We start from the raw sequence: 14,378 nt of genomic DNA, 5'->3' as shown, positions 1-14,378 counted from the left end.
CTTCACACATGTAGTCCTATCAACAGCGATACAGTAGCCTCTGGAGATGACTGTGAAAGATGACTGTTAGAGATGACTGTTACACTTTTTTTACACCATGAACCGCAAAGTACAGTGCAACGCAGTGCAGGGTAAGACGCCCAGTCAAGCCCATTGTTTCTGCAACAAAGTTTCCGGTTCCATCCATTGAGGAGCAAAATGCTAGAGCGGCAAATCCAGACATTCCATTAGCAGACATATGGTTGTTCTGCACACAACCAGAGCAATACAGTTACACCCCAAAACTACAGTATTACTGCTGTATAGAGTAGTACCCATGTAGGAAAATAGATACTTACAGTGCCTTCAGAAAGTATTCAAATATTGTACAATCCATGTGTGCAAAGCTCTTAGAGACTTACCCAGAAAGACCACAGCTGTGATCACTGCCAAAGGTGATTCTAACATGTATTGACACAGGAGTGTGAATACTTATGTAAATTAGATATTTCTGTATTTCATTTTCAATAAATTTGCAAAACTTTCTATAAACACTTTTTCACTTTGTCATTATGGGGTATTGTGTTCAGATGGGTGAGAAAAAAATATATTGAATCCATTTTGAATTCAGGCTGTAACACAACAAACTGTGGAATAAGTCAAGAGGTATGAATACTTTTTGAAGGCACTGTATACGCCTTTAAAGGTCCATAACTCAATAAACCAATAAATACCCTATGTGAGCTTTTGTCCTTTATTCTGCTAATGTCAAGTAACTTAATGACTGCATTGAAATGGGGCAGGCCTGCATTCTGAATTGGGACAGGGCTGTATTCTGAAATGGGACAGGACTGTATTCTACAAAGGGTAGGAGGGTAAATACAGTTCATTTGGAGAGTGGCTCGGCTGGATGGAGGAATAGCATTCCACTTTGTCTCTCTGTTTCCAGGCAGATGGAGAGAGAGAGAGAGAGAGAGAGAGAGAGAGAGAGAGAGAGAGAGAGAGAGAGGAGAGAGAGAGAGAGAGAGAGAGGAGAGAGAGAGAGAGAGAGAGAGAGAGAGAGGGAGGATGGGGGGAGGAAGAAAGAAAGATAAAGACAGAAAGCTGCTAGACGTGTTACGGAATGTGCTGTAAGGGTGCGGTATCAGTATCAGTTCAGAGGAAATGCTCAAGGTGCTACTTTATCTCTGTGTGCCAAACAACATGACTGGGCAGGTCAGGGTGCTCCAGGTATGCAGTCAAGTATCAGTCTGATTTATGTACAATACCTAAAGCCTTCCAGCCATTGGAAATGTGTAGATGATTTCAGAGTTATTCTAAGTTAGATTTCTGTACAGTTTAGCATTTAGTATTTTAATATTTATTAGGATCCCCAATTACCTATTGCCGAGGCAACGGCTACTCTTGCTGGAGTCCAAACAGGAAACAACATATCAAATAAATAATATACATAAATATATATACATTTACAATACAATTTAGCCATTCAGCAGACACTCCCATCAAGAGCAACCCACAGCTAGTGCATTCATCTTAAGATAGCCAGGCGAGACAACCACATATCACAGTCGTATCCCAACCACGTACCACATACATAATACAATACATAATACAATGCAAAATACAATACAAAATGCAGAAAAATGTATGTGTGGCTCTTCATTGTCCCCGTCGTGCCATAAGGTGTTATTTATCTGGTTTTATTGCTAGCTTGAATTACCTGGGGTGGCAGAGAGCTCCATTTAGTCATGGCTCTATTTAATACTGTGTTTCCCAGCCTCTGTTCTGTACCTGGGGACTGTGATACCGATGAGTGTCCGAACTGTGTGCCAGTTCATCATTTCTCATCATGTATGCGTTATGCAATGCTTTTGAAAGGGCACTGGTCATATAGAATGTCTTGTAACACTATGTTTTAGTCAAAGTGTTTAAAATGGAAGGGAAATACTGTAAATGCCTCATCCATTGTCAGCCTTTTAGTGGGTATGTTCTGAAGGCATCTCAACTGTCCTAATTGAACTAGACAGGCGATCAAAGAGCCTCTGTTGTAATTCTTTCACATGTCATGTCCCCTCAGGTTAGTACAGATGAAGGGTAGGAGACAAGGAGAGGAAGCCACTTAGACTATTGAGATGCACCGCATTGAGATGAGCCCAATAGCAATAGCATATCATCCCACACTCCAATCAACTGATGTCAATCACTGTTTAATCACTGCTTGCTGTAAGGTTTAATTGTACTGTGGAATCCATTAAAGGCTTGAGTATCATCCAATATCCTGTAAAAAAAAAAATGTTTTAATACATGCAGAAACAATGCTGACGAATCAACTGTTGTTTGAATATTTGCAACAGATCCCTCTAGTCATTCGGAAAGGCATCCAAAGTGAATGTGTCAAATTCTAACATGTCTTGGCAGTTGGCGGAAGATAGTGACTTATTGTAACTGCATCGATCCCAAACTGAATCAGGAAGTATTTGGAACACTACTGTAGCTAAGCCAGATATAATTTGACACAGTTTATGATAAACTTATCTTGATCCACAATCCTATCCATGACCTTTCTGATCCAGAGATATCGGCATGCATGCACAGCGCTGTATGCTCTTCTAATGTACCCAAATACACCCACATAGCAGTCAAGGGAAGAGCATGACAAATGTCTAGTCAAGCACAAAACAGTTATATGATGATAAAAGGACTAAACACAAACAATAGCATACGGTAGGCTATTCAGTATGACGTAATGAGGCTATGGAGTATGGTGTCCATATTAGGACAGCCTTTAGGGCCCAATGGTACACCATTGAAAGACCATTCACAGGCCTGGGTCACTCTGAATGTTGAAGGATAGTCTGAATACCTTGGATGTGTTTATTTGTTGACTTAGCTCTCTGTTGGCTGTCACCGTGGCAACCATAACTGTGTCCATCTGCACGTGTGACGCAACAGAGAAATGACTTGCTATGTACAGTAAACTCAGGCGTGAGTCATGACATAATAGTCAGACTTGGTTTCCGAGTCCGTCCGTCCTTCTAAATGGACTTTAGGACATGGAGTAGACTCCATGATGCATGCTGTTTGTATATAGGATAGAAGAGGAGATTATGGCCATGTCTGGCAGATGGACTTGTTTTGTAAGATTGTGTGATTCACGGACTTCAGATGGTGTTTGCTCCTTTGAGTGATGGCAGGGATTTAGGAAGTGTCATATCCTCTGGACCCATCTCTTTCTGATTCTCCCCCCAAAAAATCTCCCATTTACGTAAAGAGTTGGAACACTTGGATGGAGTGCCATTTTGTCGCCACACTGTTGGGTGTCAATCAATCTTGGCAGGTTTTGATTTGAAGTAAGAATATGTGTTATCACACATTTTACACACACTACTGAACAGAGCCGAGTCAAGCTGTACATCTCTGCTCTGGTTGCGCAAAGCACAATGTGAAAAGAAAATGTCAAGCCTCCACAGTACGGTTTGTGTCGACACGATAGTGTGAAAAGGGTCATAAATTGTAAGTATCCATAGTCCAAACCCAGTCTTCATCTCTCAGCATACTTTAGCAGGTGTACAGAGAGAGCATTAGGCCTACAATGCCTGTAGATCGAATACATTTATTCACGCTACATGCCAACATTTTAAAAGTATTTTTAGAGTATCCTTTGGTATACAGTACAGTAGACAATAAAGTAATTTCACACGTTTAACACTCCCATTGTTCACACATTATTAATTAACCCTTAACCTACAATTTCCACAGAAATCGAATTAATATAATAAAAACATGCCCATCAAAATCTGTCTGTTTCATCCCGAGAATCGGTCTTCTCACAAAAACGTCTGTAGCGTCAGAATGGTTTGGCCCACAAACTACTATCCATTGAAAGACGAGACTGAAAGATTAGACTCTCACGAACACTAGAGTGGTCTCCATTTTGCTCTATGACCCCTACAAGCCTTGTCTGAAGTCGGCACAGCCTCTTCTGTCTGTAGCGTCCGAACGGTTTGGGCTACACACTACTATGAGACTCTCACAAACACGATGGTGTTCTCCGTTTTGCTCTGGGACTCCCACAAGCCTCACAAGACTCATCTGAAGGTCCCTGGTACCAGTTTTAAAAATGAATGGAAGTATATGTGGAGATACAGTAGTTTAGTGCCTAAAATATATTAAAATAAGGGGATAAATACATATAGTTTCCTGATCTTCAGGAAACTTCAGAACAAACTTCCTTTTAATTTTTTCTTTGGACTATCTGTTGTTCCATGTAGTGAATCTGTTCTTCAATGCATTTCTATTGGATAATAGCAGTAATGCCAAATTCAATGTTTCATCAAAAAGGTTTTGTATATATATTTTGACACCTTAAGGGGTCATAAAAATCAAATAACTAAATGCTCCTTGTTATGCCCATATTAAAACAATTCCATATGTTAGTTTAGAACCCCCCCCCCCCCCCCCCCCCCACACACACACACACACACCTCCCCTAGAGGGTTACGGCTTGATGCAAACAAACTTATTGTACAGAGATAACACTGTAACTGCCGCATATCTGACATTTAGCTAAAACACTGCTCTCATGAAAGTGACTTCAAAGTGTGAGCTCCTTAAGGATTACCACTTCCTTGGACCCCAGGAAGAATAGATGCTGCTCTGCAAAAGCTAATGCGGATCTAAATAAACAAGTAAATAAAGAAATAAACATCACGTTCAGTAGGCCTACATCTTCTTGAACCACCCAGGTAATGACAGCTATTCAATAAGATAAAGGTTGTTCCATGTGTCAGACATCACAGGCTGTTCCTCTGTCAGTTTCTCTGGTCTTCCATGGCCCTTGGCTTGAATCTGCTGCTCCCATGTCAAAAGTAGAGAGTGATTTCCAGGAGCAACACACTACTCTTAAAAAATGGAGACTCTTGTCTGAAGTGATGAAATGGCTCATACTAAGAACAGGGCTAGCTTGTGGTAGACAGGGCAGAAGACAAGATAAGACCAGACAAGGGAAGGGAAGGGAAGAAAGTGTTTTAGTTGACCACTGGTCTCAAGGTTCATCAAATGCAATAACTACTGGGTGTTAGCCAATTGTGATGCCTGGAAGCAGCTCTAGTCAAGACAACACCACTAATACAACGCATTTGACACAACGGTGTGATACAACTGATATGTTTGTCTGCACAAAAATGTTTACACAATCATTGTTTAACTCTTTTTTTTTTTTGTCAGAAAAGGTCTCTGTTGTACATCAGTTGTACTTCTGTGTGTACGGGCCCAAGGGTGGTTTTAGAAATGTGCTTCATCACTAGTGCCTCATCTTCCCTCACTGTAGTAGGGGAAAACAAGTATGGTGTGAACTGTTAATGACAAAAAGTGACTGAAAGCGTCTTGAAAAATGGATGGCATCACACTGGAAGGAGATACATGCCCATGACCTATTCAGAGCAGAACAGAGTATAATCTAAGAAAGCACCCTATCAAAATGTAATTCCCTGCGGAGATGCACACAGACGGCCAACAATATAACACGCAACAGTGAATATCAATTGTTTGGTTAATTCATTCTAATTAGATCATCTGGATCCTTACTCATTTTGGACAAAGTGGCCTAGATTTCACACAAACAGACAAGATGGAGTGAAGGCTCCCGTTGTCCCTTCTGTTCGACCACACAGCCTCCTGGCCTCAGTTGTTTCCTCCCAGAAACATCTCCATCGAAACCAAGTGAAGAATTGCCAACTGGAATTGCTTTTCGAAAGAGAAACATTTTCTCAAGGAGAGAAAGAAAGTTAATTTGACATGGAAACCAACTGACATAATTTCCCTCGCAAATCAACCTAATTCCATTTCTCGTCTTGTCACCCTGGTTTACTTTCACGCTCATGTAATGTCCTTTTTTTTATACCAACGAAGGTGTAGCCGTAGGTTCAGCTCTGGCAGGCCTTGGAGTTATCTAACCATTGTTGGCACAGTCTCTGCAGCAAGAGCCTTTTCTTCAATTCCACTTAATATCCCTCCATGACGGTCCTTCACAGCGGAGGACTCTCACTCCATAACTCTCTCTTTGTATAATGGGAAGGCTTTCAATGCCAAACAGATCTCTGTTTGTACTTGTCAAACTGTACGTCTAACCTGGTGACATTATGTTCAAACTCGAACAATGTCAAGTGACATTATTGCGCAACTCCTTTAACACCACCCTGCCTAGAGACAACCTTCAACTATAACAACTTTGTTTGATCCAACGGTCAATTGTCACATTATTGACATTATTGCATAACTCCTTTAACACCATGCTGCCAATTATCAACCTTCACTCACTCTATAACATCCTTGTTTTATCCAATGGTCTGTATGTTGATAACATGCGCCATTCCATTGTGTCTTGTAGTTTGAGTTAAATGGGTTGGTGGGATCCCTGGTCTTCACACCCTCAGCTCTGTGAGTGAAGACAGGACATCCTCTGACAGGGCTGTGGATGTAATCACACCTAGTGCACTGCTGTTTCCTTTCAGCATTTTCACTCAGTGTGTATGCTATGGCGGATCCTGTCCAAGCTAAATGATTAATGGGGTTGAAACGGCTAACGACGGTGCAGAGGCTGCAGAATCCAGGTCTCAAGAAAAATACATGAGCTGAAAAGAAGTTGAGGCGAGTGCTCTGCCGTCATCCATGTTTTTATTTTCTGAAAGTCTTCTACAATGACCCGTCTCTCTCTCTCATGAGAAATGCGATTATTGCTTCTCGGCAACACATTGGTCCAACACCTCAAAAAAGCACTTACCATGCTACTAGTGCTTAATGTCACCCATTTTGGAATTTGATGTCCAAAACCAAAAACCCATTTGGAAAGAGAATCATGAATTTTGGATTTCATTTGACTTCATAACCTTCAAGTTGCCAGTGAGAAACAGAGTTAAGTAAGTTTCTAATAATAAAATCCCTCTTGAAGTGATGTTTAGCAAGTCTGGAAGCCTTGGCTGATGCTTTCAGTCTTTAAAAATAACAGAATTTAACTTCAAGGCAGTGTGGCTAAGTCCCTGTGGATTGAAGAATGCGTGCTAAGTGGAGAACGGCTGGTCAGAAATAGCAAAATAAATCGCCTCAATGGGAGCGTAGAACAACATATTGCAGAAAGCTTTATGTAATGGTAGAGCTGCTGTAGTTGAGTGTATGGTACAGATAGCTACTGTGTGTAGGCTATATGGAGAAAGTAAGACCTGTAGATCACTCAAGGGCTTGACAGAAATGAGTCAAACTTCCTTGCCTTTATTAATCATAGGTTGATGTTTGACTAGTAGGGCCTAACCCACAGTCAAGTCAAGGTAAATGATCATTTAACTGGTCTGGATATAGAGCCATATATAGACTGGTCCATAATACATACTGTATAAAAATAAACACTTTTTAGATGACCTGTACACTAGTGTAGTTCTGCATTTTCTGCTATCGAGTTCTTTATGGAGGAGGCCAAGCCAAATTGGGTTTAGACTTGCTTAATGAACACGCATGCTTGATAATGATTAAAATGGAACCTCAAACAATAATTCCCTTGGTTGGTTACCACATAATCTAATTGTTAGATCATAATAACAAAGGACTGTGGGAGAGTAAATACAGAACTGACCTCAACATCAGTATGATTTGATGAAAATGACGACATCAGTCACAAAACAGCATCAGTCACAAAAAATATATATATACAAAGAGGGTTTATTTATGAAATAAATACAGCACCATGTAATAAGTTAATCTATTCATGTACACTATGTGAAATGGCATTTGCCCTTAAAGGTCCTCTGGCTTTCTCCATCTTTGATGATGTCACAGTAGGGCACAGTTGACTTAACAAAAGACCATCTGGCTAGAAGCCAACTCCCCACCTAGTGTTGTGGAATGTTTTCACAGTAACATTTTTTCCATCCTCTGCTCTGCAGAGAGCTACTCAATCCATCCCCACCCTGTTGAAGCCTCGCCTTAACAACAAAAACACCCAGCTCCGGAACCACACAAAAAGATTGTCCTTAAAAAAACACTAGCATTTCAGTTCCTTTTTGCAATGTATCGTCTGGATCCAGCCCAGCATTGTCCCTCTCCTCTTGGCTTTCATGAAGGGATGAGTTCTTTGTACCTCCCTTTCATCCTGTCCATGCTGCCACAGCCTCTCCACCCTCCAACCACAACACAGCCATGTCAATTAACAAGTTCTTCTCCCGTTAAACCAATCCCAGCCTCTTGACCTCACGCAAACACCGAAGCCCCAAAATGGCAGCAGTTTTGGTTCTTCAGTTGCACCTCTGCAGCAGCATGTTGAGTGCGTACTCCATGCGACTGCGCAGGTCGGCGCTGCAACCGGCCATTAGGAGGGTGCTCAGGCGCAGGGTGGTGGAGATGCGCTCCTCGTTGATGTAGGTGAGCAGGTACTCATCACTCTGTCTGCACAGGAGGATCTTGGTGTGGTCATGGTAGAAGTTCACCTACAAGGGAGGGGAGGGAGGTTAGGAGGAGTCAGAACGCAGCAAAACAAAATTATTTCACCATGGGAGTGGGTATATGTAGACTGTCTGTGGTGAGGTGGCGGAGCGAGGCGTGGCATGTGTCTAGCAGTCTAGTCGGATTAGAGATTTGTTTTGCGAGGTGTGCGTGCTTGTGAAAGCGAGGGGTGCGCGCACGTGTGAAAGCGAGGGAAAGTATGGCTGGATATGCTTCAAACATATTCGCATTTGTTTTTAAAAAATAAAAAATATTGGGGCGCTTTCTGTCCCCCACTTTCAAGAAGCACAGTCAAAGGGGCTAATCTAAAATGGCTCCCTAGTCATGTTTATAGGGAATAGGAAGCCATGTAGGGCAAAGCCATAGAGAACAGCCATCTAGACAATAAGCGATATTGCTGTGCAGCTGTACCTGGAAGGTGCCGTCATTGAAGAGCATCATGAGGGCCCGGTCTGACTTGAGCCACTGCAGCAGGTAGAGCCTGGGGTTCCTGGGGTCTGTCACGTTGGGCAGGTCTCCACCATCCATAAGGTTCTCCTCCATGTAATGGGCAAAGTATTTCAGAATGGTGACCTGGCCTATGAATGGCTCTGGAGCCTCGCATGTGGAGAAGACAGAACAATGGCCCAGCTCAGCATAGTAGTGAACGGTCCTGGAGAGAACACCAAAGGGGGAAAACAGTTAGTGAGGGGGAAACCAATGGCACGATCACGCCTTATGTCAGAATGGAATGGCTAAGTAATGGCAATGCCTAGGGATTGGCCAAACTTTTTCTACCTAATATCTTTGGAATTGACCATCCTATTTTCCAATGTAATCGTAAGATCTGGTACCAAACTAGACAGACAGGGTGGCACTACTCACCTCTTGTCTGCTAGCAGACTCATGTGTGTGCCGTTACTGAAGAGGACTCCCACGGTGTGGTCCGACAGCTGGTAGCCAAAGCCGTACTTGTTGGAGTAGTCCACCCATTTGGTCACCCACTGGAAGCTGCTGCCCAGATTCTCTTTGGGAAGGTCATCAGCTGGGGGGGGGGGGGGGGGGGGGGGGGGGGACGTTAACTCAATACTACAGTACTATAACTTTCATTTTAATTACATGTTTAGGTTGCCAATGTTGTGTGAAAGGTGCTATATAAATAAAATAAATGTATATCATTCAATTATCTCTGTAATGAACATTCAATGTAATGAACATTTAAAGCAAAGAACATTCAATTCATTGTTTATTACATACCTTCCGGCATATTCTCCAGACACCCTCTCAGCACCCGGGCCACGTTGTCTGCTACACTGCCCACGGTACTGTCCTCAAGACCTGCAGACCAATCAGAAATATCATCAAAGCCCATTCTCTATGTTTACAATTGGTTTCAAAAACATCCTACTGAACTGGGAATCTATCCGATCGTATCTCACAGACTTCTAAAAAGAAGACTGCACAAAAGAAATTCCACTCACTTTTTTTTTTATGTCACAGTGCACAATAAAGGGAATAGTGTGCCATTTTGGAAACAAACCCAAGTCTCGCTCTGCACTTACATTCACTACTGCAGCTGCCCAGGGTGCCCCTGACAATCATACGGATTGTGTCCCTCAGCTGCTGCTTGTTGGTGCCGTTGACCCCTTCCTTGCTGGGGGCCACCGGCCTGGCCACGGTGGGGGCCACCGGGGGCTTGCTGCTGTCCTCAGAGGCCTGTCTGGAGAGAGGCTGGCTGATGGACGTCTTCCTCAGGTCGTTCCGCAGCCTAGTGAGCTCCTCTTCCTCTTTGGCCATTCGATCTGTGGGGCAGAACAAAATGGCAGTTAGAAAATGGTGTTGAATTTAACTAAAATGGCCACTAAGTAGTAAGATCAGTATTGTAAACCTGACCATTTTACATGAAAAATAGGTTTTACATTTTTGTCAGGTTACTTTGATGCATGTATGCATCTGTATTGGAGCAAGTAGACCTAGCTCTATTGCAATTCATTGAAAATGATGTGATGGCTCAATCTGACTGAGCTATATCATCATAATACTCAAATACCTTTCAATACTTAATGTTTCACTAGGATACTACATTTTTTAGTGATCCAATTGACATTTTAGTCATTTAGCAGACGCCCTTATCCAGAGCGACTTACAATTAGTGAGTGCATAAATTGTTCATACTGGCCCCCCGTGGGAATCGAACCCACAACCCTTGCGTTGCAAGCGCCATGCTCTACCAACTGAGCTACAGGAGGGCCAATAATAAGCACGCATGTCCATACTAGGACTGGGAGTATCTTTAAACTACTACTTACTCAAAGTCCCCAAGTACTTGGCTTTGTCCTTCTTGCCCCCTCCGAACAGGGCAGCCGCAGCCTTCTTAAAGAAGCTCTTGGCAGGGCTGGTGTGGTGGAGGTCTGGGGCTGTGTGGCAGCAGCTGGCAGGCAGCTTGTCTGGAGTGTACCCCTGGGAGACACACATAAAGGGAATGGAAGTTAGCATGGTGTTGAGGTAGCCCAGGGACCAAGTATGGATTGATCTCTACCTAAATATGGGGTTAATGGAGTTGATGCGCGTGGAGAAAAGTGTTGAGGAGTGTGAGAGTGGGTATGGTTGGTATGTGACAGATCTGGCTCTAACACACACACACACACAGAGACAGACAGCCTCCCCCTTCCAAACATAAAACACACCTGGGTGAAGAAGTCGTGTCTGAGGATGTCCTCCAGGTGTGGTCTGTCTGCAGGGCTCTTGGCCAGCATCCTGCTGATCAGCTGTTTGGCCTGAGCCGTCAAGGAGGAGGGCAGCGTGTAGCGTGCCTCACGGATACATCGGTACGTCTCCTTAAGGTTGGTGGTCTCGAACGGGGGTCTGCCAAGGAGCATGGTGTACCTGCAGATGCAAGGGACAGACAGAGACAGTCAGTAACCCCACTAATGACTGACAGTGATTGGGTCAGACCTATAATCTATCCACCTTTTTACAGTCAAGGGAATAGCCCAGTGTTCACAACAATCACAACCATTAAATTGTAGCTGCCTGCACCACCATTTAAGATGGTCCAAATAAACATGAGTTGAATATCTAAACTTGAACTTCAACGGCTGAATCCTAACATGAGAAGCATGTGCATGACCTAAACCTATATTACAAATCTGAAATCTCCAACTGACACAAATGCAGGATTTAGCCAAGTTGTTAAGTAGCCTACATCTCAGGTTAGGACTTAAACCCTTAGGGAATTCAGACATGAATCTGATCTAAATGATGCAAAAGGCTCCATTGAGGTGAATCGGAACATGGAAGTATCCAAACCAAACGTACATGACACATCCCAGTGCCCAGATGTCCGACTCGCAGCCGTGGCCCTGCTTGTTGAGCACCTCGGGGGACAGGTAGTTGGGCGTGCCACATATCGTCCTCCTTCGGTTCTCCACGGGCTCCAGCTTGGCAGCCAGGCCGAAGTCCCCTACCTTCAGGTCCATAGACTCGTTGATGAAGAAGTTGCCTACGGGGGGGAGGGGGGAGATTAGTGACGTTGGTCATGATAATGAGGACATAACCTAAGAGGGGAAAATATACAAGAGGCAGTCTGTCTAATGAAATTGGCTATGCACATCACCATCTTATGAAAAGCACAACATTCAGCAAGGTAGAATGATTATTACATTTTAGTCATTTAGCAGACGCTCTTATCCAGAGCGACTTACAGTTAGTGAGTGCATACATTGTCATACTGGCCCCCCATGGGAATCGAACCCACAACCCTGGCGTTGCAAACGCCATGCTCTACCAAATAATTATTCCTTTAAAAGCTGTGTTAAGTCAGAAGTCAATGAGAACCAATGTTCTTTCAATGACCTGAAGGATGTGCCATTGTTCTATAACATTCCAGGAATGGTTAGCATCCATTTGTCTGCTTAATGGTGAAACAAAACGATATTTCGTCCAATGGTCCAACAGAGACTGGTGTAACTGGCCAACCTACCCAGTTTCAGGTCCCTGTGCAGGATCTCCTGTTCGTGGAGGTACCTCAGCCCGGAGACGATCTGTCGGAGGTAGTACCTCACCTCAGGCTCCGTCAGTACTTTCCGAGCCTTCAGGATGTGGGCCAGTGACTGCAAGGTAAACAAAGGAAGTGGTTAAAAAGACTGCACCTCTGTTGATACCAAACAGGAAGTAGGCAGCAGGGTCGTGTTAATTAAGGCACAACATTTTGCAAGGGAAAATGAAAATGAGCATTTGTTAATGAACCATTTCAGTAAAGGTTAGGGGAGGGTATTACTTACTCGTCGACTGCAGTATTCCAAGAGAATGTAGATGTTGTCTTTGTCCTCAAAGTAGTGGTAGAAGTGCACAATGTGTTTATGGTGGAGAATTCTGTGCAGCTCAATCTCTCTGTCAATCTGTTGATGAATTCAAATTACATTTTGTCAAATAACATTAAAAAACTAACAATTGATGTATTGTTATAAATAACATGCACACACACACACGATACGTGCCACCATCGATAAAGGAACATAAAGCAGTTATTGCGCATACCTTTTCCCTTTGGTGCGGTTTGGAGACGCGCGTGTGTGGAATGATCTTCGCAGCATACACTTTGCCTGATGCCAAATCTGTGAATTCATAACATTTGGCAAATCCTCCCTATGGACAGAGAAGTGTCAGATTGGTAAATCAACAAAGAGGTATTGAAAATGGACCAGCAGATCAATGTAGCCTGACGCTCAATATCTTATCACAGCCATATGTGTAATTGCATGGACCCACAGAGAAACCGTTTCTAGCCTACGCCAATAATGTGATAAATCATAATCTTATCAATAAAAATGGTTTGCAATAGGCTACTGCAAATGAAAACATGAACAGTGTACAAATGATTTTTCCATGGACAATATTGGAATTTTATAAAAGATTCAGCCAGGTTGAATTCCTAACCCATCTGTTGAAATGAATTTACCTTGCCCAGAACTTTTCCTCGGCAATAGCATTTCCCCTTCGTAGGATCCGTAATAATCCGTGACAACTCTTGTGTGGATTGAATTTGCTCCTCTGATTTCTTCCTATTGATCTCGGAGGACTTGTTCACCGAGTGTTCACACATGGTGGGTTGGTGAGCGATACTCCTGAGAATATCCATATCTGCTCTACAGCGAGACACACTTGCTGTATTTGTTGTGGAGCGATGAACAGTCGCTCGGAGCTTTATAAAGGAGTGTCCGCCCCTAACAATCGACGTCACACAGTAGGGCTCTCCGCGGAGCGGGTGAAGCGTGACGTGACTTCAAGCCATGTTCAATAAATCGGTGTTGAAGAACGCACGCGACAACACCTCTACCTTTCTCGTCATGCAAACTCGTAGGCAATAATAACCACAATGTGAGACAAGCTGCTTCATAAGAATACGCAAATTAGCTTTGCCTACTTATTTACAAAAAACGAAAGAAATCATAGCTGGCCTAATATAATTTTCGATAAATATATTTTTTTAAACGTTAAAAAAAACTTTTAAAAAACATATAGGCCTAATCTCGGAAAATCTCGTGTACAGTCCCATCTCAAGTTCTATATCGTGGAGCTCCGCCCCATAGGGGAGCTCTGCTCCTATTGGTTTACCCACTGCCCTAAGGCAGCATCAGCCTGAGACAAAATTATGCACACACCTGTAGCCAATAGGAGTACAGGTGTCCCTATAAGAGGGGATGCCTCCCCTCAACCAGCCTCCCTTTATCTTCAGCGACTGGACTAGAAGAAGCAAGAGACGAAGACTCAGGACGAGAAAACCTGGAGATTTTCCACCCCCAAAAGCTCTTTTCAGAGCTCAATGCCGTTGTTCTTCCAAGGCAACTACGGACCCCCACGACTTGTGTTTCGTGTGTTTGGGTGCGCAGCATGCCAAGGACGGAACCGGCGTTCCCCCTAATTGCGCC

General features: G+C 43.3%; 1 protein-coding gene across 1 annotated transcript; it reads right to left on the bottom strand.

Moving 5' to 3' along the window:
- Positions 1–7,673: 7,673 nt before the first annotated feature.
- On the bottom strand, positions 7,674–13,663 carry LOC311120220 (serine/threonine-protein kinase PLK2-like). Its single transcript, XM_084194832.1, has 12 exons — positions 13,409–13,663; positions 12,988–13,095; positions 12,732–12,848; positions 12,431–12,560; positions 11,767–11,950; positions 11,136–11,334; positions 10,758–10,908; positions 10,011–10,250; positions 9,706–9,786; positions 9,334–9,493; positions 8,881–9,121; positions 7,674–8,453 (listed from the first exon to the last, which is right to left on the bottom strand). Exons 1-12 carry the CDS (start codon positions 13,586–13,588, stop codon positions 8,262–8,264), a joined length of 1,983 nt encoding a protein of 660 aa, XP_084050958.1. The 5' UTR covers positions 13,589–13,663; the 3' UTR covers positions 7,674–8,261.
- Between the last annotated feature and the right edge of the window lie 715 nt (positions 13,664–14,378).

The sequence above is a fragment of the Coregonus lavaretus genome, assembly GCF_964263955.1.
Source record: "Coregonus lavaretus genome assembly, contig: HAP1_SCAFFOLD_3656, whole genome shotgun sequence".
NCBI classification, from domain to species: domain Eukaryota; kingdom Metazoa; phylum Chordata; class Actinopteri; order Salmoniformes; family Salmonidae; genus Coregonus; species Coregonus lavaretus.
Note: the sequence above shows the minus strand (reverse complement) of the source record. Positions and strands in the feature narration are given on the sequence as shown.

Coding starts and splice junctions, on each gene's coding strand:
- LOC311120220 (XM_084194832.1), bottom strand. CDS start 13,588: ATGGATATTCTCAGGAGTATCGCTCACCAACCCACCATGTGTGAACAC. Junction 11,951..12,430: donor GCACAGGGACCTGAAACTGG/GTAGGTTGGCCA, acceptor TCCCCCCCGTAG/GCAACTTCTTCATCAACGAG. Junction 9,494..9,705: donor TCTGGAGAATATGCCGGAAG/GTATGTAATAAA, acceptor CCCCCCCCCCAG/CTGATGACCTTCCCAAAGAG.